Raw genomic sequence first — 18,667 nt, forward strand, 5'->3', positions numbered from 1 at the left:
GACAGTGAGAACTTAGACAAAGAGGCAAATTGCAGAAGTGTAAGGAGAAGAAATATGAACTGTCTGAGTAATACTAAAACAGTAGACAGGAAAAAAAAATTGTCTTCCTGAATCTTATTTGCATATTTAAATTTAGTTTCCATTAAATATACCGTTAATAGCTCTATTTTTGCCTTTCCTGAAAATGAGAAAAAGACTTTTGGATAAAAAAGTCTAGATAGTTTGGATAGTAAAGTCTAGTTTACAGGTTCTGCAAAAGTAAAAAATCAAGTTACCAACAGCATAATGTAGAAGGGAGGTACGTTATCATTACTAGAAAAATAAATCAGTTCATTATTTCTTTTGAAAGAGCAAATGACTACAAAATATATTCAGTATGGATGGTTCAGTTAATGGCTCTCCCTGCCTCATTTATGATACACCTATATAAAACTAGTGAAATTATCGAAGTACACAGTGCTGAAGTGACACATCATTTGTTATTAATGAATATTCCCACCCCTAGTCAAAGAGTTTTTGTTCTCTAAGGAGCAGAGAATTAGTATATGCAAAGTCTAAATTATTTCACTTTGAAAGATGTTTCATTGGTGCAATCATTTTATGATTAGACTGTAGATTGAACTGTCGCTGAATTGCATCCACCTTAAAAGTCTATTTCTTATGGAATACAAAATGGAAAGTCCTCCATATGAAAGCTTGAAAAAGGTTATATAACTGATCATTTTAAACTCCTTTGATGTTTACTACCATAACTTGCATCCCGTTTAAGCCATTTGACATTAATGAGGCTGTGATGTTGATCCAAAGAAATTCCATGCTAATGTAACATTAATTAATGCTCACTTGTAAATTAGTACCATTACACGTGTCGTATCTATACTGGCGACCCTTTGAAGTTTGCACTATTATGAATGTATTAGGTCTTTAATGTAACAGGACTGAATGAATTCCATGTTGCAGGCTCATTTGCTGCCACGCAGCAGGTGTTCCATTGTAGTTAACCATCTAAAGAGACAGTTTTAAGAATGATTTATTTACATACAAAATTGATGTTGATGAAGTAGAATATAAGCTCCATGCCATGTGGGATTTTCACAGTTGTACACGCTGCACTTTAGCTTACATAAAAATTCTCAGCAAGGTTCTAGTGGCAAAATGTTAATTCCTTAGGTGTTCATTAAAATAACATTAATCATGAACTCTGATGTTCATGTTGATTTATGCTGAAACTTTACAATTAAAATTAATCAGCTTCTATAATTAGGCAGAGCAGGAAAATAGACTTTGGCCTTGTTACTTTATAGTAGCACTATTGATTCACTTCAGTATTAGAAAATTTTTTAGGAGTTCAGTAAGCATCTGTTTTAAATACGAATCATTCAGTCAAGCCTGTATAGAATAAAAGGTTTATGTATATGGTAGTATTTTAGTCTTGTAAGTCCTTTAAAGAAATGCATGTTATTTCTATGCTGGAAGTATGTAGCAATATTTAGTGAGAAACAGTATTATTTTTTATTTACCATTGCAATTGACTTGAGAAAACTGAAAAATATGTTGGTTTCTGGTGAGCTGAACCTTGATTTTTGAGAAATCCCATGGGGGAAATCTGATAATGTAAATCTACAGGGTTTAAGATAACATCTATGCTTGCTGCCTCTGGCTCAGTAAGTCCCTGAGCTACAAATTATTGGGGATCATGGTAGCGTTTGGGGGAAGTACTGCTGTGTGCTTACCCTATTCTTTAGCTCTTCTTTGGGCATCATCTTTCAGCTGCTGTTGTAGACAGGTTATCAGGCCTAGATGTACCTTTGATAAGAGCCAGTATAACCATTATTATATTAATTTACAAATATTTGTGCTTTGTTCCTGGAAATATGGAGAGATGTTCTGGAATTTTATACCAAGTTGCATTTAAAGCAAAAACTTTCCATTTGGTGCTGTGTTACAAAGAGAAAAAAATTGGTTTTCTGAGGAAGTGTCATTATAACCCCAAAGACCAGTAACATCTAATATATTGAAACTAATCTTATTAAATTATATCATTTGGTCACAGTTTATCCATCAACATTGCATTATGTTTAGCTAAAACTGATAAGATGTTGAATGATGTTAGCCTTCTGGAACGAGACAAATCAATATATGTCACAGCAGTTGTCATGGACATTGGACTTGGTAAAACTTGGACAAACTTGAGCTACTCTTCAATGTCTAAAAGGTGACAGAAGCAAAGACTTTATAGCTTGAGCTTAATAGTTACTGATCTCTAAAATCTTTCCTGCTTTCCTTTCTCAATTATTATGAGCGTAAATATGAACCTGTAAACCATGTGCAACAGAATTGCTCTTTCATGTTTTGGTAGACCACATAATTCCTGTCCTATCTAATCTCAGTATCAATTAGTTTGCCAATAGTTGGCAAACACATGGTTTATCTTGTGCAGTCATCCAGTCTTTAAAGTTCTAACACCAGTTACCCACAGAAGGGGTCCTTCTCTGTGAGAAACAAACGGGCTTCTGGCAGTCTAATAAATAACTGAAAGGTTATTTGTAATGAGTTACTTAAATCAGACCTGGCACCCAGGCACAAAACAAAATCCTGAGGAACTGGACGGAGTAAGGCAAGATGGACTGTATGATAAATAAAGAATTCTGTTGAAGTGGACTATGAACTTTGTCCCTATAGTCAAAAATTTCTAACTCAAGTGTGTGTGATTTGCCATAGTGCTGGTAAATGCTGATGCTGCCATTGTTAAGGAGGAAGTTGGGAAAAATAGACAATTGAGAATTCTGCTTAATGTTAAATGTAGCATGGCATATTTCATTGCTGAAACACATTTAAATACTTCACTGACACTAGTATATTCTAGTTAAGAATTAAAGGAAGTGATTGAATTTATAGCCTGTCTTCAAACTGTGCTACGGTATCATCAGTATCATTTTTACCAGACTGGTCAATCCCATCCTCTTCCACAGAAGGTTCCTAGAATCCTCAGGAGGAAAACAGGGCTGGTTAATTAATTAATTAATGTTCTGAGTTACATTAATGTCTGATGCCAGAGCCTACATGGCAAGCATGACAGAGCAAGTCTATTTTTCATGAGTGATTTTTGTCAGAGCAGTTGAAAATCAAATTAGCTTAGATCTTGGATGAGAAAAGGATTCTACCTTCAGAAATAGGCTGGATTAGGTAAAGAGTGGTTCAGGTGGAAGTAAGTGTTGGACGTAGTTACATTTGAGAGAATTCTAAGGTTGAGGTTTATGCTTAATTATTCATTTAGCAAAGAATAAAAGCAAATGCAAAGGAGACGGCAAACTTGCAAGAATTTTCAAGGATCACGTCCTCCACACTCAGAAGTAGTTCATCTCAATGTGCAGGAAGTCGAGTAAAGGTGGCAGGAGACCTGCATGGATGAACAAGCAGCTCTTGACAAAACTCAAACATAAACCAAAAGCATGCAAGCATGAGATGGAAGCAGAGTCATGTGACCTAGGAGGAATATAGAGATACTAGCTAAGTGTGGAAGAGTGGGCTTAGGAAAACCAAAGCCCATTTGGAGTTGAATCTGTGAAGAATATGAAGAACAACAAGAAAAACTTTTATGGGTATATCAGCAGCAAAAGGAAGACTAAGAAAAATGTGGACATACTGCTGAGTGGGGCAGGGGACAGCTGACAAAGGACGTGAAAAATGCAATGCCTTTGCCTCAGTCTTTACTGGTAAGATTCACCTTCAGGAATCCCAGGCCCCAGTGACCTATGGAAAAGTTTGGAGCAAGGAAGACATATCCTCAGTAGAGGAAGATCACGTTAGGGAACATTTAAACAAAATGGACATGCACAAGATCCTGGGCCTGAAGGGATGCAGCCATGTGTGCTGAAGAAGATGGCAGATGTCATTGCAAGGGGACTCTAAATTATCTTTGAAAGGTCATGGTGATCAGGAGAGGTTCCGGAGGCCTGGAAGAGAGCAAATGTCACCCCTGTCTTCAACAAAGGCAAGGAGGAGGATCTAGGGAAGTACAGGCTGGTCAGCCTCACTGTGGTCCTAGGGATAGTGATGGAGCAAACACTCCTGGCATTCATTTCCACACAGATGAAAGACAAGAAGTGACTGGGAGTACTCAGCATGAATTTAGAAGGGGGAAATCATGTTTGACCAGCCTGATAGCTGTCTACAATGAAATGACCAATTCAGTGGATGAGGAGAGGACAGTAGATGTCACCTACCTTGACTTCAGTAAGGTTGAACATAACATCCTAACTGACAAACCAATGAAGTATGGACCAGATAAATGGACAGGGAGATGCACTGAAAACTGCAGAATAGAAGGATGGAAAGGGTTTTATGATCAGCAGCATGAAGTCCAGCATAAGGCCGATCACTGGCGGTGTACCACAGGGATTGATATTGGGGCCCATCTTCATTAATGACCTAGATAATGGGACAGAGTGCACCCTCAGCAAGTTCACGAAACTGGGAGGAGTGGCTGACACAGCAGAGGGCTGTGCTGCCGTTCAGAGAGAGCTCAACAGGCTGGAGACAGGCAGAGAGGAACCTCATGAAGTTCAGCAAAGGGAAGTGCAGAGCCCCGCACCTGGGCAGGAATAACCCCATGCACCACTACAGGCTGGGGGCTGACCTGCTGGAAAGCAGCTCTGCAGAGAAGGAGCTGGGGTTCCTGGTGGACAACAAGCTGACCGTGAGGCAGCAAGGTGCCCTTGTGGCAAAGGCGGCCAACAGCCTCCTGGGCTGCATCAGGACGAGCACTACCAGCAGGTCGAGGAAGCTGGTGATCCTGCCCCTCCACTCAGCCCTGGGGAGGCCACACCTGCAGTGCTGGGTGCAGTGCTGGGCTCCCCAGCACAAGAGAGATACGGACACACTGGTGCAAGTCCAGCGAAGGGCCACAGAGATGATTAAGGGACTGGAGCACCTCTCCTATGAGGAGAGGCCGAGCAGGGAGCAGGGAGTGTTTAGCCGGGAGAAGAGAAGGCTCCTGGGGGAGCTTACCAATGTGTACAAAGATCTGCAGTGAGGGTGTAAAGAAGACGGAGCCAGACTCTCCTCAGTGCTTCCCAGTGACAGGATGAGAGGCAACGGGCCCAAACTGAAATGCTGGCAATTCCACTTGAACCTAGGGAAACACTTGTTTACTTTGCGGGTGGTTGAACACTGGAACAGGTTGCCCAGAGGCGTTGTGGAGTCCGCATCCTTGGAGATGCTCAAAAGCCAGCTGGACCTGGTCCTGGGCAACCTAGCTGGCCCTGCTTTGAACAGGGGAGCTGGACTAGGCAGTCACCAGAGGTGCCTTCCAAGCTCAGCCATTCTGTGATTCTGTGAATTCACTTCTCTTTCTGTGTATGTTGGGGGGAGTTTGTTTTGTTTTCTTCCATATAATTTTATTTTCAGGAACCAATTAAAAACAACCTATCATTGCTTTATCTTGCTACAGTCTCTAAAACATGAGTTTAATAGTTTTCTTTCTCACCTGTTCAATAAAACTTTTTCTGCTAGACCAGATGGGATCTAAATATGGGAACTGAATATGGTAGTTTGTATTTGATACTATACGTGGCAGTATCATTTGTTTACATTAACTACCTCCGAGCAGCTACATTGCCAATAAGGCAATCTCTAGAATTTATTACAGTTCCAGTGGCACTGGAGTCTTAATTTTATTTTTCATGTTAATGTTTTGCCCTTGCAGATTTATTTTTTTACTATTAATATTTAGTTTTAGCAAAATATCTCTTCTCATTTCCAATCTGAGGACTGGAAATAACAAGAGGAAAAAACAAACACTTTCGGAGAGAAAGGGAGAAACTGAGTGGTAGACAGTAAAGCAAACTAGTACACAACTTCTGAGGCTGGTACATTTGCTGTATTTTGTTTTATGTTGCCAGAAGAAGTTTGATATCTGAGATGCATCTCTTTAAAATGTATATATGTTTCTTGTTAGTGCTAGCTCTCAGATCTCTTGCAAATCGTTTGTACAGTCCCATATACTGCAAATTTGGATCACTTTTTAATTGAAACAGCCATTTGCTTTCTTGTATAGCTATTATTCTGTTGTTTTTTTAATATACTAGTACATGCTTACATTTAAGGCTGTCTTGAGATATGTGCAATAATTTGTTAGATTCGTCATTAATCTTCCTCTATATCTTCTTCTTTGGATAGGACCTCAACTCAAATACTTGTACTTAATTTCCTAGTGGGTGTTTCAGCCCAGTAAATTGCTGCACAAGTATGACGCAGTGATGGATGGTGTCAATTGTTGCTTGTACTTGAATTCATGTATGTAATTGGCTGGGTTTTTTATTGATAGAGGTTACACTCTTCATCAGTCTGCATTTTGCAAACGTAAGGAATTTGCCCAGCTTTTTCTCTAATAAAATGCTTTCCCAGGGTTTGTTGGTATCAATTAACTGTAAGACAGAGATTGATCCTGTTGTTACCTCTATTTCACTTTTATGGATCTTATTGCAAGGTAAAATGATATATGAAAATGGCCTTCTGTAAATAAATATTTGAGCCCATAGGCTCAGCCCACTTTCCTCTTGCTAATGTGTAGCTGAAAACATTGGGGCTCAATTGGAAGGTACACTTTTGTTTTGTTCCTATAACTAGGTCATATTCTATTTCTATGCACTCCAAGTCAGTATATAGCTGGCAATAATAGGTTGGAAAGCAGCCATATATGCAGTAAAATCAAATCTTAAGAGCAAGTCTTTGTTTCGGTTAGCGTTACCTTTTTTTTTTTTTTTTTTTTTTTTTAAAAAAAAAAAGCTTTTAAAATGTGAATTCTTGGGGAAGGTACCTACCTGTCACCTAGATTTCTTGTAGTCATCTGTCTTGTTAACAAGAGCAAGTTTCAGATTGATGTAGTCCATTAAAAAGCACTATCCAGTTACACGTCTCGAAATCTGTTTTAAACCTGTTTAAATGTGGGGTGGCCATATATTCCACTGCTGCTTTGGGCCCTAGGATGGTTTATCTGTCTGGAGTGGGCAGTGGGGTTATAGAGAGCCTAGCCCTAGGAATGGCCACATCTGTGAGCTGCAAGTTGCTGCTACTTCCTTACCCTGGTTTTCTATCCTTTCTCTGTTGATGTGTTGGTAAAAAGACCAATCTTTCAGGAGAGTGTCCAAGACAAACCAGATTGATTAACAGATGCTTCTTCCTTGAGGGAAAGTAACAAAAGGACAAACCTGTCTGTGTGTCTATACAGTTGTGCTTGTTTTAACCAGCTTAGTCAAACCAGTTTCCCTTCTTTTGGCATAAGCCATTCTTTTTTATCCCATTCTTTAAGAAGACAGTTGATGGGCCCGAGTTCATTGAAGTGTTTAACATTTAAGATATTCATGTCATATAGTTCTCCACAAATTAGAGCCTTTGACCATTTGTGCATTTTGAGTAATTGCATAAATGCCAGGATGACACTCTGGCACCCTAAATATTTGAGGGCAGTGGGTGAAATTAAAGGCTAAGAAGGACAGTGTTACAAAAAACTGATATAATCCCCTAGGAGGGTGGTATTAGAACCTAACAGGTCAGGCCTTCTATGGTGACCAGTATAACTAAACATGAAACCTTTAAAACAACATTGAAATAGAGCAGTTGACTTCTTCCTGCAGTACAAATATCACTTGATCCAGAATGGCACCTGCATTTTTGGTTTCTTTTCATAATTAGCAAAACGTATTTTCAAACTGTGCATAGTAAAATTCCAGCATTGCTGAAGATGATCAGAAATTCACGGACCCATGTAGTAAAGAAATAAGCAACTGAGGAGTGTGAAGGTTAAGGTGAGTCTTAAAAAGACAAGTAATGTTTTGAATAGCAAATAATTTATGCAAAATGTGTTACAAAATCTAAGATGCTGAATAAATTATCAATACAATGTATTCTGTTTTGACACTTTGTTTCCACTTAAAAGATAGTGAATGCAGATTCATTTGTTAACAATATTTTGAAGGTATTTTTCATCATCATATTTGCTTTATATTTAGTACAAACAGTTGAATTGTAATTTTAAATTTCAGTCTTCTGCTTGGAAGCTACACTAAAATATGCTGGGATAAACATCCAGAAAAATAGATTTGTGGTTATATAATTTCTCTTTATTATAAAAAAGTTGCTTCACCATATGAAACTTTTTTCCCCTGTATTTTGGAAGGCTCATGTGTTCCCTTTTATATTTCACCCAGTCAGCATGGTATACGTTCCTAATTTCTGTAATCTTTTATGATTACAACATGAGGGTAGTATTATAGAAGTTGTTCTTGTACAGTATTGAGAGGTTTTGAAGGTTTAAAACCAAAGAATGGGATATACAAATGCTTCAATACAGATATTAAATGATAGACAAATAAGCAATGTAGTAACTTAAAGATTTAATGCTACATTTTTTGTATTTGAAGGTATTTTTTCTTAGCTTGATGTAGCATAATGGTAAAGGACTGTTAGCTTTTGCCATTTGGTCCAGATTACTACATATTTTCGGTAAAGTAGAGGTTTTGCTTTTTTTGAGTAATATTTTACATTCTAGGAATAGTTTAACTCTGTGGGCCTGTTTTTGTTGCCACTTCTATCAGCTGCAACTGTCTCTGATAGAAGTAGGTTTTGGCCCTTGTACACTGCTTGCCAAATTCTGACTGCATAGTTTAAGGATTGTTTTACAGACTAGAAGAAAACAATAAAATTCTGTTGTGAATGTTCTTCAAGATAACTGTGATAAACTCTAGCATGTACAAGTTGAAATCTTTAAATAAAAATATAGATGCCTGAGTTGGCAGGCTATACTTACAGAGCAGATTTTGTAGCAACAGCTGCCTATTAAAGTCTTCTGTCCATTTGATCTTGCAGAACAGTGAGACTTTACAAAACTTTATCAGTGTCAGCTAATAGCTGCATACATAACCTCTGTTGTTAAAATATATGTTTATCATTACACTTTTTTGATTTAGAAATCAAGCTGTAGTTCAAGGCAACAAGAAAGTCTGAGAAGAATTGTTAAAATGATTTTTGATTTTCATTTATAAGAAAACTTGGCTATGCACTTCAAGGATTTCTTACATGTCTGAATAGTTAAACCCTCCTTTTGGTTAATATATCATCTCTGGAACAAATAGATAAAATTCTACACATTATCCATGGTAAAAACAGTGCATATTCTGCACTTAGATTAAAGTTTTCTGGGCACAAAAGCAGTAACAAAATGGTCCCTACAAAACAGAGTAACTGAATAACACAAGAAGTAACCTTTGTTAATTTAAAATTTTAGAAACTGAAATTTGTAAAGTAAGATGTAATTAAATTATGGTACTGTACATACCAGCTGTTCTTGGTAATTGAAACTTTACAATATGAAAAATACATTACATCTGTACAGTTTATACAGGTAGGTAGGATGAGTTTTGAAAAAAGATTCACTCTAAGGGTCATACTCTGAAGTCAAAAAATACTGCACAACTTAACTAATTACAAATTGTAGACTTGAAACAATTCATCTTCGTGGTTCTTTTTAAATTGAACAGGGATTTTAGAATCCATATTATTATGTCTTCTCACTTTTGTCCTTCATGTTACATAGAATTTGCAGCCTCTGCTACAGAAGAAAAAAATTGGTTAAGCCAGCTGCTGACTGTGTTCATTGATTCGTGCTGTTGTTGTTATTGTGCTCAGATCCAGATCAGTTTCTAGGTGTGTTTCCACTGTTTCTTCCTGGGAATTCAAGTCATAGGGCTTGTGAGCAAGCAGTTCGTGATGTACACCACAGTAACTTATTGTGGGCTGATCATAGGCAAGAAATGTTGACACATTCATAGACAATGGTATCTAGGGGGAAAACAGGTGAAAAACAGCCAGTTAGCAAAAGACATAATTAAATTCTACTGACACAAATTTGATGTTGAGTAAAAGGACCATCTAAAAACATTGGCTAAAGCCAAATATAGTGCTGCATGTGAAAAATCTCTTCCTTCTCCCCATCCCTCCGTCTCCTCCCCTGGTCTTTAAAAAGGTTTTTCAAGCCTAATCACCACTAACTTTCATCTCATGATATGGGACTAGGCGTGTGTGTGCGTGTGTGTGTGTAAGAGTCATGGGAATGTATTAAAGGTGTGACTGAAGCCAAATAACCTTCAGAATATAATTAACTCCTGCTAAAATCTGTTTATCAGGGAGGAGGAAGAGGAGTGACTAAATTGGGGATGTATGGAATATTTGAAATGAAATTTAAATGGCTTTTGAAGTTAAAAAGTGGTTAACAGCTCTTTCTTGACTATATCAGCGTATCATACTTTGGTCTGCTGGGAAATACGGATCACCATGTTTATTATCATTTGTAGCACAAGCATAGATTTGAGTCTAGCAGCTTTCAGTAAATGAAGAACCAAGGTAGATGAAGAGCTTTGTTCACTGTATTGCTGTTGTGGCTGGAAGCTTCTCTATGCCAGGTTTAGTTTAAATGACTTAAGCTGATAAATTATTAAAATTTTCTTTGACTTTTTTCTTGGGAATTTTAGTAACACTTCAGTATAAAGTTATATACAATACATTTGAGAATCAAAGGTGAAATTAATACAGACTTTGAATTACAAGTCTTTGTACCATTAGATTTATTTTTATATATATTAAGAGAATGGAAGGATGAAAAAGGTGATTATATTATAATGGCTGTGTGAGTCATGCATTGAATATTTAAAAAAGCAGATTTCCAGCTCATTATAAAACTAAAGAGAATTGTAGATTCGTCATTGTTATTGTTCTCTTGCTGTTTTTTGAAGGCTGACTGGAATGTAATAAAGTGAATTATGAAGACAGGTTATATTTAAAATATTTAAAAGTATTTTGTTTTTATATATGAAATAATACAACACATGACTGTTTCTCATTTAGAATAATTGGTTGATGTATTTAGAATGATGTAATCATGCGGAGAGAATTCAAGAGATAGATTTTACCATTAAGCCAAAGATGAATCTTTTACCCCTTGAAAAAAAAATTCTCTCTTCCTCCTAAGCCTCCCTTCCATTTCCCGTGGGTCTCCCCTTCTAACAAAGGCAGCAGCTGACCCTTTTCCCCAGGCAAGCAGTTGCTCGCTTTTCTCTGCAGCGAGAAGAACTGTGGCGAAGCTTTTCTTAGTACCAGTTATTCACTGAAATAATGCCTCCTGGGTTTATACATTAACAATAAATGACCAGTTGTTTAAAAAAATGCGTATTTTCCTTTGATAAAATATGAGGATTATAAAATAGAATACCTTTTGGAAAATGGAGATTCATTAATTTTTTGACTTTCTAAGTTTTCTGCGGCAGTAATGAATTAATTCCTTTGTTTAGTTCTTCCTTTTGTCAAATAAGGAATGTAAAATACCAGATATTCAGCCAAAGCTTAGATAGGGATTTTGGAAAAAGCAGTGGTATCAAATTGTAGGTCATACCCTAGTTTTCACTCGTGCCTTGAATGGATGCTTCAGCATCACACATAAGTGCTCCCATAGATTTGCTTGGCAAATCAGAGGGTCTAGAGACATGCAGTGGAAAACACTGGGAGCAGGTCTTTATATGTACCAAGAGGAGGTTATCAAGAAGAGGAAGCCAGACTTTTTATGGAAGTGCAAGGTAGAAGGATGAGAGACTGTAGTCAAAAATTGAAAAGGAGAGGGTCTGACTTGACATAAGGAGAAAATCCTTTACCATGAGGACAGTCAAGCACTGATGAATTACACAGAGAGACTGTGGGATCTCTCTCCTTGGAGGTGTTCAAGACCAAATGGGACAAAGCCCTGCACAACCTGGTCTAAATTCAGTATTGACCTTGCTTTGAGGAGGGTGGACTAGAGAACTCGTGAGGCCTCTTCCAGCCTCAATTATTCTATGAGTCTGTGCCTACAAGGCCTCGTGAAGACAGACTGTTTCCTCAAGGTGTAAAATTAGAGGAGAAGGACTTGTTAAAATTATATTATTTTATTAGGCTCTGCCTTCCCTGTGTAGATAATCTTTCGGTGAGTGTCTGAAGAACTTGTTTGTAATTTTTGATCATCGCTAGTACTTGCAGTGTTAATTGGCATAATGAGGAGGTTGTAAGAAAGCAATGAATTTATAGCTACTTAATAAGCAAAATGAAACTGAACTTCCCAAACATCGATTTCATCATTTAAAGAAGCATTAGGATTCTAGCAGTCAGCATTTACCAAAAATCAAGCACGTTAGTAAAATATGCCATGCTGTTTTCATTAATGAAAGATGGATTAAGTGAAAGGCTGCTGTTCTCAGATTCGATTCAGATGGGAAAAGCAATTAAATATTGACAGCAGGCCTAGTGATAAGTAAGAAAGTGACTAGTGGATTTTACTTGAATATATCAGTTTGTGTCGTACTTTTGGTCTGCAGTTCCTTATAGTTGGCTCTCATTTTTAATAATTTCGGTACCTTAGTATTAATGTGTTAACACAGATCACTGGAGACTCTGCTGAATACCTCCTTCCAGTGTGAAATTTGAGCATGCTTTTTGTCTTTAAATACTGATTTACCCAAGTGAGAAATATCCTTACCTGACGGAAACTCTGTTTCTTTATGCATCTTCACTGAGGGATTTTGTCAAGTGCTTTCTGGATATCAACCGGATCTCACTTGTTTGCATGCTCATTGATTCCTTCAGGAAACTCCACCAGATTTGTGACTTATGACTTTGTGTCCCCATTAAAAAAGGTTCTGGCACAGGAATGTCCCCAATTTCCTCTAAGCTGAACACATGTAAAAATAAAAAATAGTTCTACCATGGCCTTGTATTCTTCAGACACTCCTTTTATACCTTGATCTTTTATTAAAGATCAACAGGCTGTCTGGTAAGGGTCGTGCTTCTGACATATTTGAAAAATAATTTATTATTAATTTTTTAATTATTAATCTTTTTGTCTTTTCCAAATTGTTCCTCAAACTCTGTTTTTGGCCCACTTTTGGTTTTTTTTTATTTAATCTGCCTTTTTTATTTAATCTGTAGTTTTAATTCTATTTTCCTAATTTGATGAGATGTTCACCTCTTTCAAGGATGTTTCCTTTTGCTTCCAGTATTTATTTTTGTTTTCCTCCTTTTTTCACTCACCTATTTTCAGCTGTCTTTTAGACTTTCTAAGGTCTTTTGGTCAGGTGCATTTGCTTATTTGCTGTATGTTTTTCTGCCTAACACCACTTTGAACAGGTAGACGGGTACTTACTACAAGTAGGAAGTTGGATGCCTCACCTGTACTTCTACTTGCTCATGACAGCATTTTGGAAACCAAATTCTAAAAAGTGGTCATATGCTATGTTAAAACATCAAAGGAATATGCAGATCTACTGAAAATATAAGGCTATATATTACTTTTCTATTTACATACAAGATGTCTGTAGCTCATGAAGAGTTAAATAATATTCAGCTTAGATGTATGTAGCATATCATGCAATCACATTGCCTGAGTTTGAAGAGTAGCAGTTAAACCTGTGACAAAGCTATATTTATATAGGACAGAATCAGAAATCCAGTGGAATGCATCTTTTTCTATCCTGACTCTTGTATTTGAAACATTTGAGGGTGAAGGCACTATACTGTATTGTATTTGTCTAGTGATCTGTATCTCTTCACTCATAAAAGTTCATGAATTGCCTTTGCATTTCAAGTAGCTGCCTTCATTCCCCCCCACCCCCACACCCCCGGGGAAACACTGGATGAACAGCTCATGCTTGTCTTAAAACAATAAAATGAATTTACCTTAGGAAGAACTGTGGCGTTTTAAATAAATGCAATGAGAAGAAATGCTCCCCATTTTCCCCACTTCATAAACACTTATTGTATCTTTTCCCAGACCATTGAACGTTCTCTTTTACAGCTTGAAATGTATTTCCTACCCTAATTTCATAAATGCAGCAGAATATTGGATGGTTCACCCCAGGCATGGATAACTCACAGAGGCTGCAATGCCATAAACAAGTTCTGTCTCTTGCAGCTTTGTTCTTACAGTAGATGAAAGGCTACATTTTTGCACGATATCCTCATCAATATCATGGTCGCATCCAGAACCCTAGCCCCTAAGTGAACTCTGCAAGTAGCAATTTCAGTACAGCCAGCACATTTCTTATGCCTTACTATAACCAGGACTGTCCCCCACCCCTTAGTAAACCACCTTAACAAACAATGAGGCTAGCAGGCATGAAATGTCCCAAAGAGTGGAGAGCAAGGGGCAGTGGCGTAAGGACTCTGGCTGGATGGGGAATCCAGAAGTTATGCTGGTACTTGCTTTTATTCTGCCCACTCAGCTCATTTTGTCAGATTTGTATTGCCCTTATCTTGCACTGAAAGGTGGTGTATGGCCTTGAATCACTGATGCCAATCCACACTCCCACGTTGATTTGGAAACCAGAAATGTTCTATAATCTGACTTCAAATGTGCTGTTGCCCATATTTCACTTGGAATAGCTAATGCAGAGATATTTAGTGCAACCTCTGTCAAAATAGATGGTACAGGTTGATACAGTCTGTAAAATCAAAATCCATCCCTGCATGTTGGTTATAACAGCTGAGGCTTGGCATACATTTTTGGAAAAGTTTTGTGTATACATGTTAGTCTGGAAAAAGTGTGAGCATCTTGCTCACAGTTGTCCTACTTAATATCTGGATGTATTCTCAATGGCCATTTTTCATGTGTTTTTCATATAATTTATCTGTATTACTGACATTTGATCAGATTCTGGTTTTGGCAATATTAGAATATAAAGGAAGCAGAAGGGAGGAATGGAGCACTTTAATTGCTTCAGACCTGTAATCAGAAGCATGCTGATTACAATTATGGGCTTGCTGTACTTTCTTGCTGATGCTAATATATGTTAACACAATCGTATGATGCAGCAGCCTTACAATAAAGCAACATTATGGGAAGTCAGTCAGTAGTATAAAGTGGGCTAGGCAAACCATATGTGCAATTGCCATGAAATGTATATACTTGCATACATGCACCCTTTCACATGTACAGTGTTTCCATGGGGTCTGAAGTAGAAAGCCATAAAGGAGGAGATCTAAGGCCTACTCAAGGTTAGAGAAACAGAACAGCTGTTGGATTAATGTGGTTTTCCTCAATCTGGTGAAGTTTCCTTTAAAAAAAAAATTAGCTTGTGTGGTTTTCCGTTACTGTTTTCTGAAGAGAGGTATAAAATTGTATTGGCAATTGTAGCAATCCTAGCTTATTCTAGCAGATATGAACTGTCTGTGATGTAACTCTTAGAAGAATCTGCGCTGTTTCTCCTAGAGGCAGATCATTCATGTGGAATGCAATATTTGCTACTTTTTGGCAATTTATGATATTCAGACCTGTTATAAAATCTCCCAGATTGTATCTACTATCTTACCCCTTCCCTCAGGCTGCATCTTCTTTCCCTCCTTAGCAGTGTCCCCTTCTGTCTCTGATTTCTTGGAAAAGTCAGCATCTGACCCTGCCATATTTCTGTCTAGTGTAAGTATCTCAGGAAGGAGATGTCTTGGTCACTCCACCTTGTGCCACAGATCATTTGTGCACATGAGGAAAGGCTGCTGCCAACTGCTGCATTACTGCTGTCTAGCTATGCTGGGTCACTTTGGGTTTCCCTGGTTCTAGTCTGGGAGCAGAGGTGTCAGCCCTTGTGGCAGTGTAATTGGACAAGGAACATCTGTTGTGGCAGTTTCCTTTATTTCCTTTGCATTTTTCCTTCCTGATTTCCTCCTGATAGTGGTATGTGTCTCGGTAAAAGTTCTGTCTCTACAAAGTTCCTGTTCTTTCAACCTTTTTTTAAATTCAAACAAGGAATACTACAGTATTTGTAATGATATCTTTCAACTCTGATAGTAATTCTGGAGCAAAAAATACTGGATTGTGTCATTACTAGTGATGTGTGAAATTCAGATTGTTTGGAATACAGGTTTAGATTAGGTGAGCATCCAAAAAGCCCAGGCTTATCTCAGATTTACAGTTCAGAAGCCTTAAAATTGCAATTAGTATTCGGGGAAGCATTTGTCCTGCAAGCTGAATTTCACTGCATAGTGTTAAATTTATGTAGAATACAGGGAAAAAAATTCCAACAACCCCTTATCTTTCCTGGTGAGGAATCTAAAACTCCAAATTTATTTTATATAGAAAATATAGTGAAAAGGTTGCATTTACAAAACTGAATAGCAAAACAGGAATTCTTTTTAAAATCATGTTGTTCAGTCCTGACAAGAATTTAATCCAGTGTTTGGCGTGTTAATGTTTTTGCATTTCTGTTTTCATCCCCCCTGCAACTTGAAATGAAAAGTTACCACAGATTAAAAAGGAAATTAAAAAAAAAATTATTACTGAGAATTTGATTCTGGCTTCCCTCTAGCAATTATGGAGACCTGCAGGAAATAGGTTATTTTATCCAGATTACATCGGTATACTCACTACAAAACAAATGTAAACTGATTAGGGAGGACAATGCTTCTAGCTACAGATAAGTATCTTGGCAGTCAGCAAAGATGGAAAAGGTTCTAGCAAAGGCATGCAGTCTTTATTTACCTTTTGGGGCTATGTTTTTATCTGATCATTTGACCTTGGCTTGGCTTCTGTAAGAAACAGGACTGGTTGTTTTTTTCTTTTCTTTCTGAATTTCTTGTATTTAGACTGAGAGGTGATATTTTCAGCTTAAGGAATTTGGTGCTTTGCTAAATTTAGTAGACATGGGGTGTCCAGACGTTCTGGGGAGATTTCAAGACTCAGCTGCAGAACCCTGGAAATGAAAACTCAGAAACGAAGAGGCCAGCTATTTATGCTTAAGGGCATAGCCACAGATCTGGAGTGGCTTAAGAATGTGGGCATGGGAAAACAGGATAGAGGAAGAGAATATTACCCATGGAGACGGCAGAAATGGGGAGCTGAAAAAGCAGCTCGTGGACAGGAGAGAGGGAAAAAAGTAAAGCAGGCTGTATTAGGGGAATATAGGGGAATAAAATGAGCTGAAGGATGGAAAAGGAACAGTAGAAGTGATGGAGTTGTGGTATATCATTTTGAAAACGTACAGAATGTAGGAATGAAGGCATGGGAGTATATGAGGATTGCAATATGAGACTTGAATCTTCTTCATATAGAAGTCAATGGACTTTTGCTGTTGGCTTCAGTAAAAGAATGGAACAAGCCCTTATGATAGATATCACTGAACTATTAAGGTTTTATTGGCATGAATCAAAATTAAATGCTTTGTTCATGACCACTGTGAAGAATCCTGGTCATTTCAAATGAGCCCCATAACAATTTTGGTACTTTACCATCCAGTATTTTGTCTTTGTGATGCATTTGGCATATTTTTAAATTTGTTAGAGGTAAATTTTTTAAAAGTACTGTTTTCATATACTTGTGCTTGTAAAACAGTGCCTTGGAGGAATAAATACCTTCGGTTTATTAGAGAATAGATTAGAACAAATTATAATTCATGTATTTAAGAAATCTTATCTAAATTAGCTCTTTCATGAGTTTTAACAACCTGATTGCAGACTGAATTGCAAGTGAAGGCAGTTCCTGTCTTCATTTGGGAACTTCCTGAAAACCTTGTTTTTACTCCTCCTGTTTCGTATACCTGCAAACCTCACTACTGAATGCTGTTTTCAGCAAAACATCGCTGAACCTTTTTGATCACATTCACCATCCAGCATTCCCTGGGTATCTCTGAGCCTTCTCTAAATACCCCTGTTTCCTGCCCCCTTCCATATTTGCAGATCCCTTGTCACATAGTGCTTTCTTTTTGCTACTCCCCCTCTTTCTCATCCCACTCTCAACTCCCTGATGCACCTACTCCAAACCTCGCATGTTCCCCTCTTCAACATGGTCTGAACAGAAACCTTTACCTGTTTTCCTTAATCACCCTCTGTCCTACTTTCTCACTTTCCTCATTTGCACATTTCTTGTCTTGTCCCCTACTTTTCTCTTCCGTTTCTCCAAGTCTTTGCTTCACACAGGGCCTGGTGACTTTTTCTGCCTCTGCCTTTCCCTCTCCAGGGACTCCATCCTTCTGCCAACCTGCCAGTTCTGCTCTCTGTCCTGCTCTAACCTCGTTTCACTGAAAAGCATCTTATCTTGCCCTTCCTGAGAATTATCTCCTTGTAGCCAGGGCTGTTTTACACTCTGGAGGTCATAAGCACAATTTCTCAGATTTTCCTGTCTGCCTCATACGGTCCTCCATAGGTACCCTTTTGTTTTCTTGCACAACGTTGCTGAGGATTATAATGCCTATCCCAGATTTTACCACAGAGGTTTCAAAACATTCTACCCTGTTTCCTATGTTCTGTTTTCCTGTGAAGGGGAACTGCTGTTTCCTAAATCCCTTCTCGTTGCTCTCTAATGCTAACATTTCATTAAAAGAGAAAACTTGTGTTTGTTTGTACTTTCTTTTTTCCTGTTGCTATAAGATTCAGAGAAAATGCAATGTAAGAATCTAATCCAGAGGAAATCATGTTCCTGCTGCTGGGCTTTGGCAGTTTGGGGTGTTTTTTGTTTGTGTGTTTTTTTTTTTTTTTTTTTTTTTTTGGACTCGTTCTTGTGCTGAAGGGAGGAAGGGAGAAAAACAATTGAATATACACTCTGGTTAAAGTTCAGAACGTGGTGTCTCTTTGTAACATTGTCGTCTATTTGTGCTCTTCAATA

The 18,667-nt window shown here is 37.8% G+C and overlaps 2 protein-coding genes across 4 annotated transcripts in view; one reads left to right on the top strand and one right to left on the bottom strand.

Annotated features, from left to right (window-relative positions):
* Window positions 1–18,667, top strand: part of CTNNA3 (catenin alpha 3) — a 572,729-nt gene that overhangs the window by 175,941 nt on the left and 378,121 nt on the right. The gene's annotated exons all lie outside the window — the stretch shown is intronic.
* Window positions 7,863–18,667, bottom strand: part of LRRTM3 (leucine rich repeat transmembrane neuronal 3) — a 94,755-nt gene continuing 83,950 nt past the window's right edge. For 2 of the 3 annotated variants that reach the window (XM_026106381.2, XM_026106380.2), the window contains one exon: window positions 7,863–9,840. In XM_026106381.2, the coding sequence (XP_025962166.1) occupies window positions 9,631–9,840 (210 nt within the window). In that variant the 3' untranslated portion in view covers window positions 7,863–9,630. The remainder of the gene's footprint in view (window positions 9,841–18,667) is intronic. The other variant, XM_026106382.2, reaches the window with a different exon arrangement.

The sequence above is a fragment of the Dromaius novaehollandiae genome, chromosome 6, assembly GCF_036370855.1.
Source record: "Dromaius novaehollandiae isolate bDroNov1 chromosome 6, bDroNov1.hap1, whole genome shotgun sequence".
Lineage (NCBI taxonomy): Eukaryota > Metazoa > Chordata > Aves > Casuariiformes > Dromaiidae > Dromaius > Dromaius novaehollandiae.